The sequence below is a fragment of the Corapipo altera genome, unplaced genomic scaffold, assembly GCF_003945725.1.
Source record: "Corapipo altera isolate COAL_440 unplaced genomic scaffold, ASM394572v1 23b, whole genome shotgun sequence".
NCBI classification, from domain to species: Eukaryota; Metazoa; Chordata; class Aves; order Passeriformes; family Pipridae; genus Corapipo; species Corapipo altera.
Window position 1 is genome coordinate 3,244,073 of NW_020884885.1, and position 22,389 is coordinate 3,266,461.

The window sequence follows — 22,389 nt, forward strand, 5'->3', positions numbered from 1 at the left end:
ACAGTATTTGAGTTGAAGCTATTCTGGGTTATGAATTTCAAAACAGATATTTCCTTAATCTGCAGGAAAGAAAATGACTTTTCACAGAAATTAAATGTCTTGAATCATTTGGTCAAAACTCCAATTTTCTGCAGTACTGTTTTATATAAAAATCTAACATTAGAAGTTAGGTCATCTTCTCACAATCTTTTGGCTTAAAGCTCCTGGACTATATGTTCAAATGACCTGAATTATAGAAGATAGAAGCAGCTTTAAGTCAATTTAGCCTGTTTTTCTGTTTCCCTTTTGAACCAAAACCCACAGCTCTCATATTTCCACTTGCCTCCTCAGAAATATTTAATGAGTTGTCTGAGGGAACGCTAAAGAGTGGAGTTTCCTGTGCTTAATGCCCAGTAGGATGAGAGTTGGATAATCATTTGAAGATGTGTTACTGGAACCAGGTTTTGGTAACAGTTACAATAAGTTTAGGTACTATTTGGCAGCCTGCTGAGGAATGGAAATATTTCTGTAATCTGTGTGCTGGACATGTGATGCTGGTAGGAAGTGACACAGTGAGAGGATTATAGACAGCAGTTGCAGGACAGTGTAGGAATACTCTGTGTTATGTGTCCTTAGCCAGGTTTCTTGCTTCTTGTACAAGGATTTTACCTGGTGTTTTCTTTTTTGCTGCAGAAACTTCTAATAATGAATATTCCACAGTGGTGCGAACACCCAAGGCAACTGAGCTTGAATGGATTTTTTCCCTGAATGAAGAGGAGAATGAAATTGTACGCAGTGAATTTTATTATGAACAGGTGAGAAAGAGAATGCAGTATAAGCAGTTCCCTGGAGAACTACCTCGATACCTATATTTGTCTGTCTTTCCTCAAATTGTCAGGCTCCCAGCTCTTCCTTGTGCATTGCCATCCTTAGCCTGCACAGTGACAGCATAGTGTGTGGCCACCAACTGATAGAACACTGCTGCAAGTTGTCCCAGGGGCTCACTAATCCTGAGGTGGATGCTGGTCTCCTTATGGACATCATGAAACAATTGCTCTTCAGTGCCAAAATGATGTTTGTAAAAGCTGGAAGGAGCCAGGATCTAGCTCTCTGTGACAGGTGACTTAATCAGGTGTTCACTAGGATGTATTGAGATACTGTTGAGAGCATTATCCTTTTTCACTGGGAGTGGAGGGTGGGAGGGTTGTTTTGTGTTTGTACTGTGGACATTCTAAACAAGAAGTTCATACTGTAATAATAATATAAGAGTTCAAATAGTAGAAGTTCAAGTAATATGACTACTTATTAATTACTGAGGAAATTCTCTGACTAGGAAGAAATGATTCACAAAGACTAAGGTAAATATTTCACTTCTGATATTGTGTATCTGCTTTCAATCTATATTTTAATACAGGATTTTAAACCTGTGCTTCCTATGAATTAATATTTTACACTTCTTCCAAGTTTTGTCCTACAGAACTTGAGGTGGCAGGTGTAATATATAAATTTCACATGTACTGTTTTGATTTGGCACGATAGAGATGGTGTCTGCAATTAGCATGTTACACTGAACATGGCAAAAAAACCCCAAACAATACCAAATGGTTTGAATGGATATAGTATGATGGATAGAGAAACCTGGTACACTGGTGATTATGAACCACTGTTCTAAGAGATGTCATTGACATAAAGTTCTTTACTGTATGATAATAGTGAAAGTGTATGTATTTGTTTAACCTCTAGCTACATCAGCAAAGTGGATGTGTTGAATATTTTGGTTGCTGCTGCCTACCGTCCTATACCATCTTTGGATCAGATTCTTCTCCCAGCAGCAGTAACAAGATTAAGAAATCAGCTTCTGGAAGCAGAGTACTATCAACTAGCTGTAGAGGTAATACCAGTGGAGGGATGTCAGTGCTAATGGCTCTGTACTGGCTTCTGTTTTTCTCCCTCCTGAATTCAGATGGATGTGATGTGTGAATGGACAATATTTAAACAGTTACAAACTGAGATTAAGTTTGTAGACAAGGAAGAAATAATTATCTGGACATGAGAAAAAATTTCTGAGAAGGAAAAATCCTGCTGTGGAGCAGGCTGCAGAAGGGAAAGGTAGCGACCTTGCTTCCTGGTACAGTTAAGGTTGGAATGGACTAACTGCAAGAAAGTCATTAAATGGAGGAATTTTGCACATGTGAAAATGTCATGTTTTAAAACTGATGAACTGAAATTCCCAGATAAACAGTAGTTTAAACTTGTACGATAAAAAATACTTCCACATTTGGAGATCATGGGTGTTTTGGTGGTTGGCCTTTTGTGTCAGTAATATGGTAATAATCAGCATGAGATTTTCATGTGTTTTTTTAGTTGTTGTTTGTTTTTAATGGGAAATGCACTCTAAGAAGTGAAAGGTCACAATCACAGACTGTATGATAAGCCAGTTTTCCTATTTTCTGTGCTGGGACTGTGTTGCATTACATTGTTACATCATTTACAATAACAAATTATTTTGATTTTAGGTTTCTACAAAATCTGGATTGGATCCAGGTGGAGCATGGCATGCCTGGGGCATGGCTTGCCTTAAAGCTGGAAATTTAAGTTCAGCAAGAGAGAAGTTTAACCGATGTTTAAAGCCACCTATGGACCTAAACCAGCTGAACTATGGTTCAAGGCTTGTCCAGGATGTGATACAGTACCTGGAGGCCACAGTGAAGCCGATACTCATTGCAGTAAGAATCTTCTGTCTGCTCTGAAGGGCTATAGCAAAGCCAAGTAATGATGTTTTAATACACATCTTATAGCAATGCATGTTGCTATAAGGGTTTTTTCCTTCTTTGTCATGATTGCATTTCGCAAACTGGAGTTAGAACAATGTGACCTAACTTGTTAGGTGTTTCATCACATGATTTGATAGTAATTTGGGGCATACTTTGTGGAGGGGAAAGAAGCTGTACTGCTTAACATGTTACTGCTACAGTTTGAGGAAGCTAAACTCAATCTCTGCAACATATTGTGATTCTACAATGATGCAGTTTTTCTACTGAAACTCTGATAACTTTGCAGGAATCCAAAGGAGAATTTCAAATGCTGTCCACTCTTCTTTTCTCATGAAAAAACACAATTACATGGTTTGGAATTAGCTCTGGAAGTCCGGATTAGGGACCAAAAAATTACTTTTAGGGTCTAAATAACTGCAGAATCATAATGATTAAAGACCACTTAGTAGTACATATTTTAGGAGAATGAAAAAGCCAGTTTGAACTAGGCTATTAAGTAGCTGTAGGCAGTGGAATTGTGTTTAAATAAGCCTTCTGCTTGTCCTTGGAAACAGCCATGCTGGCTACAGCAACATTCAGCACCTCTGTTGATAGCAGGGTTCCAATGCAGTGTTTATGAAAAGCATTACTGGATTCTCATCCCTCTAAAATGATACATATTTTAAAAACAACAATAACAGAAATGCTTTAGGGCTGAGTGACAAGACCTAACCGAGAAGAAAATTTTCCTCTTACCACTTGTCATTGATTCTCTGTGTTAACGGCAGGATGATGATTACTTTGCCACATTGAGGGAACTTGAAGCAACACTGAGAACAAGAAGTCTGTCTCTGGAGATGATGTGTGAGGGGAAGATTCAACACAACAGCTACTATCAGGAGTGCTTGTTCTATTTACATAGTTATGGCACTAATCTGGCGATAATAAGCTTTTATATGAGGCATGACTGTATGAGAGAAGCACTGCTTCACTTGTTAAATAAGGTGAGTAATTTAATTTGCCACCACTGAAACTGAAAATTGAAAAATGGTAATGAGCATCATGTAGTGTTCTGGGTAGTTTTCTGTACAGGAGTTTTCTGAGGTCCTGAATGTTGTTATACAAACTATCCAGTGACTGACAGTTCAGTCACATGAAAAAACAACTTTGATCTTTATATCTTGCATTTAATCTCTCTTCCACATTGTGTTGAAACAGGAGTTTCTAGAGAGGAGAAAACTCTGCTTCTTTTTTTTTTTTTCATAGATGTTCTGCATCAACAGCACTTTGTCTTTTTTTTTCTAAAAAGCTGAAAACTTGTCATACAGTTCAGCGAACATGGAAAATTTGCCTTTCAAATATGTCCTTTATACCAGTTTAAATTTGCTTTTTAAAAAAATTGCCTGTTTTTGCAATGTTGGTGACATAATTTCACTGGTTAAGTAGTAGACTTAGAAAATTCTCTAGACATACAATTTGATGGGTAAGTTTTGGGCAAGGAAACTGGTAGTGCTCATGCAAACTAGAGAGCAGAGTTTGTTACCCTGAAGCTGTAAGGTACTGAGCTTCTGATGAAACATTTTGCAGTCGGTTGGAAACATTTTATTTGTATACTTGTATCTTATTCTGAGATTTAAAACAAAAAAAATTAAAAAAATTTCATATCAAGTCTTTAAAACATGTATACAGGCCATGTTGACGCATATTAATGTTACTATGAAAAGAAGCACATGTGAGGCTGCATTTGCGAGACCATAGTCAAGAGAACAAGGGAAGTAAATATCCCCCTCAACTCACTACTTGTGGGGTTTCATCTGGACTACTGTGCCCAGTCGTGGGTTCTGAAGTACTAAACAGACACTGTCAATGTGGAGCAAGTCTAGTGGAAGGCCACCAATGGCTGGGGGCCTGAAGCACATGATGTAAGAGGAGAGTGATAGAGCCAGGTTTCTCCAGGTGGAAGAAGAGGAGGCAAGAGGAGATCTATGTGCTGTTTTCAGCTACCAAGTGGGTGATTAGAGGGCAAATAGAGCCATGCTTATCTCACATGCGTCCAGTAAAAGGGTAAGAGACAGTGGACACAGTCTGAAGCAAGGGAAGTTCCAACTGCATATAAAGAAAAGTTTTGAGGTTTTTTCGGTGCGTGTATTTAGACATGGGAACTGGGATGCAAAGAGGCTGTTGAATCACCCTACTTTGTCATACTCAGAACTTAAATGGACGGGTCCAAGAACAATGTGACCTAACTTGGAAGTCATTCTTTGAGTGGTGTTTTGAACAAAATGACCTTGAGAGACTCCTTTCAATATAAATTAGTTATTAATTTTATGATCTCTGTCACTTAATACTCCTTTATGTTACATAAGGAAAATAAGCTACAGTGGCTATGCTTCAAGCTAATCTTTGTTTGCGTAGGAATCCCCATCAGAAGTGTTTATTGAAGGGATCTTCATTCCAAGTTATGAAAGTGGAAAACTGCATATGCTGGAGAACTTGCTGGAAACCATTGATCCAGGATTGGAGAGCTGGGGAGTTTACTTGATTGCAGCCTGCAAACACTTGCAAAGAAAGAACTATTACCATATTCTGTATGAGCTGCAACAGTTCATGAAAGTAAGTTGAGGGACAGTGCCATCTTTTTCAGTGAAATGTTGAATACTGTCAGACTTTGGGTCATTTACTTTGGTGTAAATCTCTGTGTTGGACAAGTATATTTTTGCTACTTTACAGTCCTAAAAAACAGATAGAAAGGCTGAGCCTCACTGAAGCTGACCTGCTGTTTGTGTCATAGATCTGACACATTGCAGTAACTTAACTGTGCTTAAAAGAAAACAGAGCATTACCTGCTTTGTGTGAGCGCTTTAGTACAGACAATGATTAGTTTGGTCCATCTGATCTGCAGTACATTTCTTCTAGGATCATGTCCGTGCTGCCATGACCTGCATTAGATTTTTCACTCATGGAGCAAAGTCTTACACTGAACTGGGAGGAAAACAGACGTGGCTTCTAAAGATCAAGGACCACCTCAAAGTCTACCTGCAGGAGGTCTCAAGAAGTTCAGGAAGGAAAAAAATGGCGTTCACTTTTCGGAAGAAAATGTCTGCTACAGATGTGTCGAGGTATCTATAAGCAAAAAGTTGAGTTATAGGAGAGGGGAAATTCAGGCTTTAGACTCTTTTTTTTTTTATTATTGGTTGCATTTAAGTTGGCTTTAGCTAACGTGTGCTGGTTGTGCCTGACCCAAATCTGACTTTTATGTAGTTATAAGTATAGGATTCCCATCACTTTTTCCCCCAACAAACCAACCCAGGAGGTTGTTGCTTGTTTCTACTAAAAATGTGTTTGTGTATCAGATTATCTTCCTTTAATTTAAAAACCAAAAACCCTACAGTGCATAGACAATTATACATTAATCTACAAGTTTTTTTCTTTTTCTCTCCCTTTCCTCTCCAAAAAGCAAGCAGCTGTATGGTGCTTCACTGTCTACTGGAGTTAACTCACAGCATTCAACTATGCAGAAGTTATAGGTGTTAGAGAAAATAGAATCCCTGTATTCAAAAATCAAAGTGTAAATTTAGCCAAATCTCTCATGTACTTGGGGTTTTATATCTTGGTTTCCTTAGGGGCTTTTTTCCTTCTTTTTTTAGGCTAGACACAAACTTATGGGGGAGTGTGATGAAATGAAAAAGGGGGTGTGGATATTTATTTGGAATCCAGATTCTCTGCCTCACTTCTTTGAAATAATGTGAACAATTGCTTAACTTCAGCTTGTCATGCATGTTAAGCACACAGATCTGAAAGGCAATCTCATTGCTGCAGAACTTGGCTGCACAAAAGACAAAGTCAAAAAATAACTAAAGTAATTCTTTGTATCTTCTTTTGAAATTTCTTGAAAAAATTAGTGAGTTCACATAAATAATAATTGACACTTTCTCTATTGCAAAATAAAGTCAGAATTTTCTCACTCTCTAGGCACATCAATACAGTTGATCTGCAGATGGAAGTAACAAAATTCCTGCATCAGTGTGAGAGCTCAGGAACATCTCAAATGACAGGTTCCTCCTTGCCCACACTCTTTGGAAACAATAACATGAAAATGGATGTTGCTTGCAAGGTACTTACTGCTATTTTAAAGACAGCTGTATTTTCTATCAACAATACTAACTTGATATGAGGGTTGAAGCATTTGATGGCTGGGGCAGCCAGTTGTGTTTTTCATGGGCAGGTTACTTATGCATGCATGCAACCCATCATTTATGAAAAGTTCATGATTTTCCTCAAAGTAGCAGAGAACATGAGAACTTGGAGCTCCTCTCCTCAAAATTCCAGTTTTCAGAGGCAGAGGATCCCAAATACAAATAGTAATATGCCTTTTGACTATACATCCTATTGTGTTCTGAAGCAAGGCAAATACTGCTGCTATTCTAACCATTCTTAACTTCAGCTCATCTCCATCTCTAAGTTGCCTAATATCCCACAGGGAATCAATCAGTGTGTGTGACAATAGACCCTATATTTGCTGTACTTGTTGGGATGGTGCTGTTTCCTGTTGAAGTAGTGCATTGTCTTTTGACCTCTGGGCAAAATCTGAATTTGCATTAATATTATTTAATTGTATGTAATGAAAAAGGCATGTGCATCCCCAGACTTGTCTGTGCCTCTCTTTTCAGGTCATATTGGAAGGCAAAAACATTGAGGAGGGGTTTGGGATTGCATTTAGAGTTCTCCAGGTATGGAAAAGCTTGATATAACAAGCAATATTATTACAAAGTAACTCCTGCAAGTAGCAATTGTTTAAACAAAAGCCCTTTTTTTTTTCCCAAAATGTATTTTAAACCCCAGCATGAAAAAATTCTTGTGAAGAAAAGTCACAAGTTCAAGTTTTATATGTCCATGTATTTGGAGGAAACTTGGTAAGGAGATTAAGATGCTGCTTCAGTAGGACATGTCCAAACTAATTGGGTCCTACAAAGGAATTAAGTACAGCTTTTCCTTTGCTGTGCACCTTGTTCAGTGCCTTAACGCTGGCAAACCACAGTCATAGATGTGTGTGGGGAGCTCTGACGTAGTAGCTCTCTGCAGTTCATGAGAGCCATGCAAAGACACAATGAGTACATAAGGCCAGGGCTATCCCTCTGCTATTGTCCTGATTTGAGACAGCAAAGCTGATTAACTGGAAACTCTCTGGGGACCTCTCTTTTCTCATATCTGGGTAGAAGTTGAGGTACTTATCAGTCAGCATAGCTCATGAGCCTCGAAAGTCTTCAGAGTGTTTTTTATCCATATGGTAAGATGGTAGAGGAGAGCCACTTTTGGACACAGGTGGCACACGGAAAGAGTATTTATGGATGTGGCAGGCCCTGCTCCTTCTTTCAGGTCACGATGTACAAGGCAGAACACCTGTTTGTGACTGCTGGTCAGTCGCTGGAGAAATGTAGTGGGAACATAGTAAATGAGGGAGAGGTGCGTAGGGACCTAGGAAAGATCTTTTGCCAGAAGAAATGAAACTGATTTTTTGCCACCCTGAAAAGAAAGCATTAACAGCGCTCTTGTTCTTAAGCAAAATTGATTTTTACCAGTCTGGTTATAGAAAACCTTTCAGCCAACCCTGAGCATTAGTGACTGGAAGACCAGAGGCTCCCAAAACAGCTTTGACTTTTTGGAGCATGGTGTGCTATTTTGTCTTTAGGAGAGATTGTCTCAGTTGTATAGACTCTCTGTGAGAAAACCTGCTGAGAACATTAAGCATGTTGCTCCAATATTCCAACTACCTCTAGGACTTCCAGCTGGAGGCTACAGAAGTGTACAGCAAAGTGGCCAAGCAGCTGGTGAAGCAGCAGAAGTACAGTGAGATCCGGCAGCTCCTGAAGTGTGTCAATGAGTCTGGAGTGGCAGCAAAAAATGATGGGGATAACATTATCCTGAACTGTCTAAATGAGTTCAAGAACATTCCCGCTGAGGTAATTCCATCCTGGATTGTGTCCCTTTTGAAGTAAAATGGGTATATACAATACTGCCTGCAGGGAAATCTGGTGCCTGTGCTGCTCTTCTAGTGAGTTTTTCAGATCTTCTGACTCCGTACTTCGTGCATAGCTTAAAGATGGGAGTGCGTGGTTTGCCTTATACAAGGTACTTCGAGAGGAAACAAGAAGAAGCTGTATCATGCTCCTACCCTGCACTTCCCAAGTGAATACCCATGGTAGGGAGAGAACCTTTGCTTCACAACATCCTGCCAAATGCTGCTGTTAGGAGTGGGAGGTGTTCCCTTCAATGAAGCTTCCCTGGCTAACACAGAGAATGTGTCGAGGCAGAAACCTTCTGCCTCCATAGGAGACAATTTTATGATTCCCTTTGCCTACCACAGTTTTTTTCCCATCACAGTGAAGGAAAGTGCTGCACTCTACTGTTCTATTAATCAAGTTAGGGGACACAATCCACCTTTTGTGTCGGGGTGGGCCATGGGGCCCAACTCCTGCTGGGGTGCAGAGAACCTACAAATTCATTTCATGTAACATGAGCCATGTCCCTGGGGGACTCCCAGGCTCATAGCATTCTCTAGAGATACCCCATAGACATGGAAGGCAGGAGAAGCTGTGGTAGAGGGAAGAATTGGAATTTTTATTTTTTTGTATTTTCTACATCTGCAGCCTTTCCAGTTGGGACAGTGTAACCACCTGCTGTGATCTCAGCAGCCCTTTCTGTTCACAGGGATTTGATCTCTGATGGGGTAGAGATTTGCAGACTATTGTCACTTTAAATGTGAACACCTTTTCCCTTCTTTGGATACAGGATCTCGATAATCTGATTCAGGATATGGACAGTGATGAAAACAAGGTAAGTAAAAGTACAGTAGAGGAACTCTTTTAGCAGGTCTACAGCCTGTGGGTTCTCTTTCACGATCTTCTTTCTCATCTTCATGCAAGCCACATTTTTGAAGGCTACTTCCTAGATTGTAGAGATCACAGTGAATTCCTCAAGGCCCTGGTGTTTGTGACTGTAGAGCTGTACATGAAGGTACCAATTGGTACTATCCCTGTTAGCAACTTCAGAGTCCTCAGAGTGAGAGCTAGGCATTTGCTGTAGTGAGAGGAAAAGTATTTCAGAGGGGCACATTGGTGGGTTTTTTGGTTTTGTTACTCAACTTTTCACATAGGTGCATGCAAGTTTCTAGTAATGGCAGACAGCTAATGATGACCATTTCAGCTTACTGTTTCAGGATTATACTGTTTTATGGTGATCTAGAGTTAGATGGTAAAACTTCTCCAATTCTGATTTTTTTTTTCTCTTAGAGGAAGTTAGGCCTGAACTACTTTGTTTCTTTGCTAGCTTTCATAGCAGCCAGCCAAGCCTCTGAAGTCACACATAAATATGTGAACTATAGATACATGTTTATAGAGGTGGCTGCAGCTCAGCGTTTGTGGATTCTTGTAGATCCTGAGTGGCATAGCTGGGAATGAAATCTTAAGATTTGTGACTGTCCTCTGTCCTGCTACGAATGGGCTTTTAATTGTGCCTTTCTGTAAGATCTATTACTGAAAGATGGGAGCTGTTCTAGAAACAGCAGTGGAAGAAAATGACAGGTTTAGACTCCTTGCTATGAGGATATGGTAAATTAATGTACAGGATAGGATTCGTGATGCTATTTTCAAGGTCTTACAATACAGGAATTTCTACAAGACACAAACATAATAACATACAGCTGTCTGTGTGCCTTTTTCACTGGGATTTGCTTCATGCCATGCTCTGTTCGGTAATATGGTACTACTACCACCTTGTAATACAGACTTCTGAACTGGGTATTTCCCATGAATCCCTCGCTTAGGCTTGTCCAGTTACTTTACTACAGATTTCTAACCAAGGTCTGATTGCCTCTTCTGCTTCAGATCCAGGCCTACGTGATGTGTAACAAGCTGCGCTCTGCCTATCTGGTCTCGGTGAGGCAGGAGAAGGCCAGAGCGGTGCAGCTGGTGCAGCACGTGCGGCAGCTGGCCGAGAGCAGCGGCGACGACGTTGTGAAGGCCATCTGTGCCCAGTGGCTCTCCGTGCACCAGCCCAAGGTGAAAAATCGGCTTGCCCAGGGCACCAGGAAGTAATAAGTAATTGACATTCACCATCATACAGGAGGAGAAGGCTTCAGGACAGCTCAAAGGTGTCTGGTTCAGTAATTCTTGGTAAAATGGAAGTCTCTTGACTCATGTTGGTGGGAAATGGATGCTGCTAATGTGCCTTTGGTGGGGAGGGAACTAAATTACAAGTGCCAGTCCTGTATTTTGACACAGTCACTACCTCAGGGTGTTTTTTGGCTCTTTTTCTGACAGAGGTGGGGGAGGCAGTTTCAAACTGAACAAGCAAGGATTTAGGTGTAGGGAGAGAGCACTTCTCTTCCTGTTTCTGATTTTGGCTTTTGTTTTTTGTTAGTTTTTAATTTTTTGGGGGGTTTGATATTTTTTGAAAAGCACTGAATTTAATAATATGGGCTTTATTTTTAATCCAGAAAACATGTAGAGAGGACAGAAAAATTTTATCAACTCAATGTAGCCTAGAGGATAAACTTTCTGATTATGGGTTTCCTGTAAAATTTTTCAAGATTGGAGAGATGTTCGGTTACAAAGACTAAAATTCAGAGATCTTTTTAAGCCTCTATATAAACCATTGCTACGTTTTTTTTTATTCCCTCCACTGGTACAATGTACCCAGTTTCTTAAGTTTGTTTGAAAAGGTAGGAACTGATTCTTTATAGCAGGTTTTGTACTTACCAGTCACACTGTGTGATGTTTGCCATGCATATGGCACTTCAGCCCTCAGTAGATGAATGAAGCTATAAAGGGCATATGCTGTAAGGGGAGTACAAAGGGAAAATAAGCCTTTAAAATATCTGAAAAATCACGTACCTCTTTCTTTGCTATGGCAATACCCAAAAAAATTGTTGTCATGCAGCTTTATGACTGAGTAGTAAACTTCCACAGTTTTTCATCAGGTATAGCAGAGAATATTTGATAAAGCAAGCTGTGGCAAAATTCAACAGGTGGTCTTCTATCCCTGTCACACAGGGATTTATTTATTACCAGGATAATCTGTCCCCGTTAAGTACAATAGAACACCAAACTGGACCTACTGTATAGACAGGCTTTGCTCTGGAAGTGTTAGGTTAATCAGTTTTATGAGAAAAGCAGCAGTCTTCGTGTAGTGGCTGTGTAATGAGGGATGCTGAAAAAAGCAGCTGCTTCCCTGCAACTGTGATTGGGACGTAAAAAATTGGCAGAAGTGTGGTAGACAGTAGTATGACCTTCAAAAAAAAGAAAACCAGAACAAAACATGGCGTTCCACGGCAGTTTGTGTTTACTGTTTACATGTATTTCAGCAGAAGTAGGAAAACTAATTCACTTTTTTGTTAAAAAGTTGTTTACTTCAAAAGAAATGACAGGTTTTCTGAAGTGTAACCGAATTGTAAATAGTTTTATTACATAAAATAATTGAGACTGTCAAGTAAGAGTTTTGCACTAACCCCAAGCTCACTGTAATGAAAGAACAGACTTCCATGGTATTGGAAAGGATTCGGTCCATCTTCAGGGTTTCAAGAGCAGTGCCCCACTGACACAAACACCTCTCTTTGGAGGCACTCTGCTCACTAGAGCAGAGCTAGAAATGTCTGAGTAAAGCAGTCAGAAATGACCACATGGAGCTTTCAGAATCCCTTGACCACAGATTTACATTATCTCATTAGTGAGCAGTACTAATGAAAGCTTTTGTTTCCTTGGCCAGACTGACGTAGCTTTCCATCAGCTTACAGCCATTAGGCTAATCCTAAAACGTGCCACTACCTATGTCTTCAATTGTTTTTAAATCTCTAATTATGGGGAGGAGGTTTTACTGCTTGTGGGTATCCAGATCTGCATTTCTGTAACACCTTCTTTTCTGCTCGAGTTCCTTCAGCTATACAGAGCACAGAGAGTGGAGTTTGCTGTGCAGACCTGTCAGTTCCGTACCTGCCTTTCTTCCTGACCTCTTTGCACTGTACCTGATGCACTTTATATAGTGTTTGCTGTAATTTGTTGTTCTTAACCCAGAATCATAGGGATCTTTCTCTTACCAGCAGAACCTGGAATTTTGATCCTGACTAACTGCCTTGTGTCACGAGTAGTGCAATTATCAAGGGGGGTTGAATTTTTGTCAGCAAAAAGGGATTGACTACTGCCAGTTAAAAAGAACTTCTCTGTTAATGACTAAGGTTTGTTTACAATGATAAAAGAGAATAAAGTATTGTGACTGTTAATGTATCTCCTGTTTAATTTTTATCTCAGCATAGCTGGGGGTCTCTTTCTAAATCTGCATTTTGCTTTTGGCTAGGCTTAGCAAAGTAATTAGAAGGGGGATAATTTTTCTGTCATGCCAAATCTGCAACATTTAGATCAATTGGAACGTCACATCTTTAGAAGTCCTCCCAGTAGCTAGGTAGCTAATTCAGCCTCATACGTGTACTCAGTAATCCTCTTCAGAGAGCTTTGCTAGTTAATCTAACTCTTCCTTACAAGCTTCCCTTTGACACAGCTAAATGAGCTTTAGTTCCCTCATTTTTTTACAGGTCAGCTGAGAAGTATAAATGACTTGCTCAAGGTCAAAATGAGTGGGTGTCTCTCTATGAAAATGTGTAATTTAATATGTCTTAAGTTAAATCTACAGTCAGACTTCTTTGCAAAGAGCATTGACCTGCAAGGGCAAAAATATTTCACGCTAGAGACACTTTCTGCTTTTTAAAAAATGGTTTCTCTTGCTCCTGAAAACTACTTTCAAGATCAGAGAATCACACAGAGGAAGCAAGCCTAGTCTCCAATGCCAGGTAGCATTCTACTGCTACATTGTAGTTGTGGATTTAGCTTCCTAATCAGGGTGAAGCGGAAAGAGGGAGGGGAAAAAAGTAGAGTGACAGGGAGAAACACAAATGGAATCTGAAATGTTACCTGGACTGAGTTCTCTACATTAGTAAGGCAGGTGCAGATAATAGCAACACCAAATAAACTGATTCAACATTTCTGAAAGAAGATACGGTCTCCCGTTGTAAAAGGAAAATAGCTTTATTTAGTATTACTCAGAGGTAGCACAGGACTGATCTGCATAGATAACATCCAGACAGAAAAAATTAGAGTTAGCATTTGTTTCCCAAAACTGGCAGTTGGTCAAAGTCGCAGGCTCATATGCAAGTCCAAAAATTTCCAGACTTTTTTTCAGAAGCAGAAGATAATCCAATGAGATGTGGCACTTGGTTTCTGACTGCTTAACTCTTTCACAAATAATCTCTGATTATGGATCAGACTCTAGCAATTTGCACGAAAGTAGCACTAGAGTTCCAAGGGAGCAATCCCATTGCTATGTGGACTGACCCAGCTGCCCTGTGGAAGTGCAAGCTGTGTAGTCCTGCTCAGGCAGACTGCCAGCCAAGGCCAGTAACTGCTGGGCAGACAAATGGCAGGATTTGTCTTACCTTCCTGTGCTGTAGCTGGCTCAACCATAATACCAAGATAGTCCCACTCCTGCTTCAGCTATTTAGCTCAGCATTTTGGTGTCATTTAAAGCTCAAGTCTCAGCTGAAGTTGTTTAATATTTTTTAACATAGTTCAGATGTTTTTTACTCACTTGCTCTCTTTTCTAGGTTCTATAGTCCTTTAAAGTACAACTGGGGGGTTTACTGTGACAATTTTTACACCATCTTTTGCTCAGTGTTTCACAGGAGAGATGTTGATTTCTTTAATAACATAATTTGGCCATGCACAATTCTGACACTTCTGCAACTTTTAACCTCCCAGTCACCTGCATTGAGACCTGAGTTCTTGGAAGATATGCCCAGCCCCCAGTGAACTCACTGCAATTAGTGGGCACTTAGGGCCAAGATACCTCAGGGGCTAGGGTCCAGCTACTTAGAGAGAAAAATTATTCCACTTAGAAACTTTACCTATTGCTTGGCACAGAAAGGCCCACACCTGTTTCTGTGTGCTTGAGAGCATTTGTATTGCATTTACTTGCCAGAAAATCTAATATCCTAGAGTACTTTCACTCTGCCAGGTCAAACTGTAGGAACTGAACATAACCTTAGATTATAAGTTTAGAGTCCTACCTTTTTACTATTGCTGTTAGGAAAAAAACACAACCAAACTTTATTTAAGGTAATTTTTTTTTCTTCACAATCTAAACCTAAGACTCCAACCTCCCTTTCTATTCTAAACCCAGAGGACAAGAGCCATGGGCTGCTGTGTGAGATACCAAGCAAAGGTTGCTCCCTGTATCAGTGCTTTAATTCTCCAGCTAGGAAGAGGGATTGATTGCTTACAAATCTCAGTTCTTAAGTGTAGTATTCCAGAAATTCAAAGTAGGTTGTGCCCACAGAGCCATCACTGGGACAGCTGAAGTACAGCATTCTACTGCTGAGGTCTCTCAGCAGTGCTCTTCCCCAGAGAAGCATCCCTGGATTCAGCCAGGTACACAAGAGGTCTGCGCTGCTCAGTCCCACTGGATGCCAAGGAGCTCACAGCTCACATTCCAGAGCTTCCTTGCTGTCTCGTCATCCCGGCCACGTGGAGATACGTATGCTGGCTGGCAATCACTGTAAGAGGAACATTCTTTTAATTTGTTAAGTCAAAGATCTCCATCTGTATTAGAACACTGAAATGTCTGTGTTAAGATAAGGGAGTTGCTTTCTATCAGTTTAATTCAAGACCAGTTGAAGAACAGTGGGAAGCTACACAGCAAATGAGCAAGGGTTGGTGCTAAGCCACCATGAGAAAGCTTTTAAGGAAGAATCTCTCCCAACAGCACCAAGAACAGATGAACAAGTCTAATTTTATCTGCTGTTTTAACTCTTAAAGAAACCTCTTTAGTTTACATTCTCATTAATACCACTAAAATGAGCTATTAAGGCTAACCAAGCTTCTTCAGGGCACCTTTTCTAGCAAACACTACAAAAAGCCATTCAAACAGCCCTTCATTCTAAACTATTTATCCCATCCTATTCATCCCATGATATGCCCAAGAGTAATCACACTGTAATAACCATGCATGGTTATCCCTTTTTCCATTATCCTCTGAACTGTGGCTCCTTTCTTCTCAGCACTCTGTCTGGAATAGAGATCCTGTGTCCTCATCTGTAATGCTAGATTGTGTAATAAGTGGGAGTTTCAGAGCACAGAGGAAATGGCATCTTGTAAGGTTTCCATTCAGCCCAGTGTTTTTAGAACAAGTGCACAGTCTTTGATGTTCCTGAAATGACTCTGGTGTACTCTACCTGTCTTCTTGTAGCATGCAAATTCCTTCCCTAATGTCTGTACTTGTGCTTTATGCTCTATTGCCTGGAAAGTGAAAATGATTTTAGGCTAGTCCAATGTTAATTGTGAATTACTGTTGAAGCTATTAATTTCCCACCAAGTCCAAAACTCCCTTTTTTCCTGAGTTTAAAATCCATCAGTTTTCTGCACTCCAGCACATAAATGCTACATTTTTATCCTGGGATGGACAGTCATTCAGGGAAGATTAAGACCTCTATTTATATGTTCAAGTCTGATTAAGATACTACAAACTCCCAAATAAAGATCAGGCAAAGTCATTACAGAGACTAATCTGGTCACAAATCACAGGAGGAAAGCTCTGCAAAGACACAGAGGCTCCAAAGGCATCCATGGGAGGGGAGTGAGGGGAAGACAGAAAAATTTTCACATTCATTTCCCAAAAAATGAGATTGTTACAGTGCTCTACACCCAGTGGGAAGCTGACAGACATATCTGCATGAATCTGTTCAAATGGCAGTCTTCAAATCTAGGATGATGATGATTTGGAACTGCTCCAGGCTGTAGCTTTAGTGATGGGAAAAGCCATGACTGTGCAGGGTCCTGGAGTAAGTCAAAGTAGCCAAGAAATAACAGGTTTTGTAGTGGGAGCTACACAAGACCGTTTGCAGGATAGAGTGACAAGCGTCCCAGCAGGAGTCCCTGCCAGCTTGTGGGTCTGTCACGCTGGAGAATCAAGTTATTTTGTCACATGCCAGACCTGAAAATCTCACCTCCTAGCTCTACAGCTCCATCAGCCCTCACAGCTACCTGGGAGCACAGGCCCCTTCTGCTCAGGTGGGGTGAAACTAAAAAGAGAACTGAAGTGGTCTTTCCAGAATTGACTCAAGTGACCTCATTAACTAAACAGTTCTACAGAAGTGATTTTTCCCAAGTCTCAGATCAGATTAAAGCTCTGAGCATGTGACAGCCATTCCTGTACTTTGAATACATTGATATTCCTGGCACTAAAGGACCTGTTATTGTGTGAAGTGTTATACAGGTCAGGGATTTTTTCTAACACAATTGCAACAGAGCTGGCAGGGGTAATGTTCTAGCATCTGTCACCCTCAGTCTTACCAGACGGCCTCATATCCAGTCCCTTTTTAATGAAGAATGAGAGTAACTCTCATATTGCCCAGCCAACAAGGTAGCCTTCTACAGTGTATCACTTCTTCAGCTTGCACCCACCTGAAATACTGTCCTGTCACAGAGTCTAGTTCCTCAGCTACTGCACAGTAGAGAGTGGTCTGAGCTCCTTCCCAAGGTGTCTTCAAGAAGAAGGAGAATATCTTCCACAGCCAAGTCATTACAAATGAATGCCGGACCAACTCAGAATAGACAGAACCAGGATGGAGAGCATTTGCTGTGACTTTAGTGCCTATGGCAAAATAAAGTAGTTCAGGACAAATCTATATGCATCAAAGTGTCTTTAAAAAGATATATATATATACTCCTCAATTCTACCTGCAGATATTCTGTAACTTAAAGAAGGAGTCCAGACTTGGATACAGAGAGAGCTAAGTGAAGTCCTCTGTAGTTACCGCTTGCTGAATGTCACGGATACACTTGACCTTTTAACCAAACCAGCAGTAGTTTGGTAAAGGCCTGAGCCCTATCTGGGCCAAGAACTCCTCTAGAAAACCCACAAAGAGGACAGTGAGCATCAGTGTCCAGGAATTTGCACAGGAATTTGGAAGAGCATCATGCAGTTAACACAAGTAGCATGTGGCTTTTCCAAGACTGATTTATCAAGGAACAAAGAGAGTTGTGGATACAATGAGTCTCATGTGTACCTTTCCCACTGTATGCAGTTTGACTACAAGCCAACCACTTTATTCCATGAGTATGGCAGCCAAAGTGAGCCTTCTCTGAGCTCTCCCTACCAGGCAGTGTGACTGCATGGTGACGATCTCCCTTTGAGCTGAGACACTTTTCAAGGTTGCTCCTCAAGGCAGAGACCTTTTCGCAACAACAGAGCTTTGGATGAGCCCATCTGGAGCTGAGCCCAAATTGCAACTGGACTGCACACCAGGTGACTCTCCCCTTGAGCATGGATGCCTCTCGAGGTTTAGAGATTCCTTATCTGAGACTAAGAAAGCCTTCCTTACCCAGGCGGAGAGATCCTTGCTTGCAACAGATCCTCAGTAAGTGACTGATGGCATGCTGAATTAATACTGAGGAAACATTACTAATCCATATAGCTACTCAGTAATAATTACTATAAACTTTGTATAAATAATTCTATTAGACATAAATCATTGTCCAAGTCTGAGATTAAGACTGGACCTAGCCGCATCTAGGCTCCCTAAGGAGTTTAGAAAGCCAGGGGGTCTAATCTGAACTTCATGACTCAACAGGAGGGTCTTCCTTACCCCTTGTGTTTCTAGACCTGTGTGAATCATTCTGACTCAACTTTTCTTAATAAATTCCTTCCACGTAGTGAGTAATAGAGTGAACCTTGCCATCGAACTCTGTTAAGTCATACTTTTATGACATCATGTTAAAACCACTTTTGCTAATACCTTTGATGGTGATTCTTTAAGCGTTCTAAATCACTCATCTGTGACACTGGAGCATCCCCTTGTTCCCTTCCAAACACTGCAGTCACAACATGCCTTCAAAACAAAGTGCTAGGGGGCCCAAGTGCTAAAACAGCAGCAGTTTCCATCAGGCTTTCGAGAACACCTGTTTCTTTTGATTTACTCTAATAGTAATTTCCTAGGGAAGACACTGCTTCTGTTTTAGTAAATAAATACTACTTAAGTTGATGAGTGAATGACATGACTGTGACAGATGCTGTGACTTAAGAGGTACTGTCTAGTCTTATGCTTGTTCTACCACCCACCAACATTTAAGGCAACTGAGTGTGCATTAACTTTTCTATTTGGAGACTGCAGTTATAGTTCTGTTTTCAGCTTCCACTCACATACCACAGCTGTCTGCGTGGATGCAGCTAGTTTTTGACAAGCACCAAAGAAAAAGGAGATACATTCAACTGTGCCAAGCAACTAAACTCTTCTGTCCTGTTGTTGTAAAGACAATTAGTGTTCTAAGTCTCCTGGTTCCACACACAGGAGATACCTTCTTCTTGCAAAAAGCTCTCAGTGACACCTGCCTCAAACCATTCAATTTCTGCATGGTTGATTTCCAGACCTCTCTTCAATCCACTCTCCCCATCCACAGTGCACAAAAACCCAAGCAGAAAAACACTCCACTTGGCTCTGGAACTTGCCTTGCAGCCGCCTTGCCAGCTCCCGGGTGAAGAGCACGTTAGCCAATTTGCTGTGACAGTAGGCGAGGCCACGGTTGTAGCTCTTCTCACCATGGAGATCATGGAAGCGGATTCGGCCCCCGTGATGAGCCAGCGAGGACACGTTCACTATGCGGGCTGGGGCAGACGCCTTCAGACGCTCCAGCAGGAGGAAAGTCAAGAGAAAATGACCTAAGGGTGAGATGAAAGGTCATCCTCTGAAGGGTCCCCCTGCTTGCTTATGTGTTGTATCTTACTGCTGCCCTCACTTCAAGACCAGGAAAAACAAAACCCCCTGGAATTAACAGCTAAACTTTTTTGGGGCCTTCAAGTTCTGCTCCTCATCTTCAAAAAGTTGGAGCTGTCATACATTTCACAATGTCCCATGTAACATGTACAGATACTTAAACTGGATCCATGATAAGCAAATACACCCCATTGCATCTCCAGAACTCTAACTCTGGCCTTCCATCCTTCCCCAAGAAGGAAGAACGAGAAAATCCGAAAGCAGGATTTTCCTCTGGAATTTCGCCACAGCTATTGGTGTTGAAAGATGACAATCTTTTATGTCCTTTCCAACCCAAACTATTCTGTGATTCTATATTGAGTACAAACATAATTCCACCGGCCTTACCAAGATGATTGACTCCTATATGCATCTCAAAGCCATCAGCAGTCTTGGAATAAGGGCATAACATTACCCCAGCATTATTAATGAGAATATGGAGTTCCTTCTCCTCTGCAAGAAACAACAGACATCCTTAATCAGGGAAAAAGAGAATGAAGACAGACAGCACAAGTCAGCCAAAAATGTCTTGCTGTCTGAGTTGCAGCCACATCGCCATAAAAAAGAAAATGGGATAAGTCTCCTACCACAAACTAGCTCATGGCCTCTGACCTGCCCCTGCTGTGAACCACAGTACCCAGCATGGTACAGAGATACACAGGGCAGGGATTTAGCATTGGCTAGAAGAGCAGATGGCAGTCCTTGGTAAAATATTTTCACTGAAAAGAATGATCTAGAGACTGTACCTGCTAGAAATTTCTCAGCAAACTCACGGATGGACTTCGTATCAGCCAAGTCCAGCTTTTTCACAATGACTTGCTGGTTCCCTGTCTCAGCTCGGATTTCACTGGCTGCAGCTTCTGCCTTTGCAATGTCTCTGCAAGCAATGATCACCCTTGCACCTGCAAGGAGGGGAGGGGAGAACAACAAGAACAGAAACAGATCACTGGAGCACACTGGATGATCAAGGCTACAACAAGCAAGCTGACTATGCACAGCATTATGAACAATATATTTTTTCTTTGGAGAACTGGGATCAGTCAGGGGAGCAGCTGGAAGGGACAAAGCCTTTCCTACTATATTGTAAGCTACAATTCAACCAAAGGATGCTTTCAGACCAAGAAGAAACATCTGAAGTGCCTCTGTCCTGGTTCTTCCAGGTCAGGAGTATGTACCACAAGATTGGTATGAGAGGGTTAATCTGCCCCTATAATGAGAATGTCAAATCAGGGGCACACAGAGGTACTTGGATACCAGCGTAATTTCTAAATGGATTGTGAACAGGTAGTTTAATCTTCTTACCAGTTACCCAAAAAACCAAATTAGCTTGAAACATGAATAAGTAAAGCATACAGCAGTGGACCTATAGCATTTCCCAGCTTCATACTAGCAGAACCCAGTGATAACTAGGAACTTCCCCAGTCCTGTCAAACCAGTTGCAGTGCAGAACATTTCCATGTACCCAAGGCACATTTTTGGAGTTCAAGCAATGAAACCAGTTGAGGAACTGGGGACTTGCACCTCAGTAGTTACAGCCTCTGGAAGACCAACACTTGGGCTCATCTGCAATAACTCTGGAATCAAATTGACTTCAATGTAAGCATGAAACACTCCTCTCTTAGATCCAGAAAAGGGACTACTGACACACAGGCTGCACAGGGACGCCTGCTGATGAACTGTGACTTGCCTCTCCGTGCGAGGTCTCTGGCAGTCTCCTTCCCGATGCCTGTGTTGGCTCCTGTGATTATCACCACCTTCCCCTCCAACTTTGCTGTCGACTTACACAGTCTTCCAGCGACATACCTCCTGCAAGAGGGGACGGCACCTGTCACCTCAGCCTCCTTAGGGGGCTAGGGCCGGGGCTAAGCGCTCAGAACCGCGGCGTTCGCCCCAACACTGGGGCTCACCGCTGCGCTCAGGGCCCCGGGGGTTCATGGGCGCCGTCACCCTGGGAGGCCGGTCACGGCCGTGTCACGACTGGGGCATCGGGAGCGCGCCCCGAGCCCCCGCTTTGAAGAGCCAGGCCCCGATCCCGCCCGTGCGTCAAGTGGGGCCACGGCTCCCATTGGCTGCGGCCGCGCGCTCCGGGCCTTTTGTCCAATGGGCTGCGCCGCCGCGCCCTAAGGAGAACGCGGGCCCCGCCCCCCACCGCCCCTCCACAAGCGCCGCCGGTGCGGGGCCGGGACAGACCCAGGGGAGCGCCGGGCAAGGGGGGGAAGAGGGCTGGCTGCCAGGGCTGAGCCCCGTCCCCGGAGCATTCCAGCTCCTGCCGTGAGCGCGTCAGTGGCACCGGAGCACTGAAGCTGGGGAAGCCTGAATGATTCCTGAGCGCAGCGCGGGCTGGAGAACGGGATTCCCGCTGTTCGCACTCCCCCCACAGGCACACGCACGCACACAGACTCACACGGGCGGGCACACCCGGCCGCCCTCAGACGCGACGCGCGCCGCCTCCGCGCCCCTCAGCACCTGCCGCGCTCCGCGGGGCCGAGCGCGCGCGAAGAGTCGAGGCCGCGCTCGGTAAGACGCACCTGACGTAGGGCGCTGCCACGAAAAGAAGGACGGAGACGGAGACGGCGGCGCCCAGTGCAGCTCCCCAGCAGTTGAGCATTGCTGCCACCGCTACCCGCGCTCTGCCGGCGACCGGCACTCCGAGACCGCACCACCGCCCTGCCCCGCCCCGCCCCGCCCGGCCCCGCCCGCCCGGGACACGCCCACGACACCTCGGGACACGCCCCTCGCGGCACGCGGAGCGCTCCTGAAAAATCCTGCCGAACCAGATGTTCCCCGCTGCAGGAGTGCCCCTTCCCC

General features: G+C 42.6%; 2 protein-coding genes across 5 annotated transcripts in view; one reads left to right on the top strand and one right to left on the bottom strand.

The window, feature by feature from the left end:
• ZFYVE26 (zinc finger FYVE-type containing 26) overlaps window positions 1-13,006 on the top strand; it is a 48,573-nt gene extending 35,567 nt beyond the window's left edge. For 2 of the 4 annotated variants that reach the window (XM_027641971.1, XM_027641969.1), the window contains 12 exons: window positions 673-794; window positions 878-1,098; window positions 1,723-1,870; window positions 2,496-2,705; window positions 3,521-3,736; window positions 5,148-5,345; window positions 5,649-5,851; window positions 6,705-6,846; window positions 7,403-7,462; window positions 8,510-8,692; window positions 9,522-9,566; window positions 10,616-13,006. In XM_027641971.1, coding sequence (XP_027497772.1) covers window positions 673-794; window positions 878-1,098; window positions 1,723-1,870; window positions 2,496-2,705; window positions 3,521-3,736; window positions 5,148-5,345; window positions 5,649-5,851; window positions 6,705-6,846; window positions 7,403-7,462; window positions 8,510-8,692; window positions 9,522-9,566; window positions 10,616-10,825 — 1,958 coding nt within the window. In that variant the 3' untranslated portion in view covers window positions 10,826-13,006. The remainder of the gene's footprint in view (window positions 1-672; window positions 795-877; window positions 1,099-1,722; window positions 1,871-2,495; window positions 2,706-3,520; window positions 3,737-5,147; window positions 5,346-5,648; window positions 5,852-6,704; window positions 6,847-7,402; window positions 7,463-8,509; window positions 8,693-9,521; window positions 9,567-10,615) is intronic. The other 2 variants (XM_027641972.1, XM_027641973.1) reach the window with 1 other exon arrangement.
• A 779-nt stretch (window positions 13,007-13,785) lies between these two features.
• LOC113946556 (retinol dehydrogenase 12-like) lies at window positions 13,786-22,349 on the bottom strand. Its single transcript, XM_027641974.1, has 7 exons — window positions 22,110-22,349; window positions 21,269-21,387; window positions 20,328-20,483; window positions 19,930-20,034; window positions 19,278-19,487; window positions 17,234-17,423; window positions 13,786-15,327 (listed from the first exon to the last, which is right to left on the bottom strand). The coding sequence occupies exons 1-7, from the start codon at window positions 22,187-22,189 to the stop codon at window positions 15,225-15,227; spliced, it is 963 nt and encodes a 320-aa protein (XP_027497775.1). The 5' UTR covers window positions 22,190-22,349; the 3' UTR covers window positions 13,786-15,224.
• Between the last annotated feature and the right edge of the window lie 40 nt (window positions 22,350-22,389).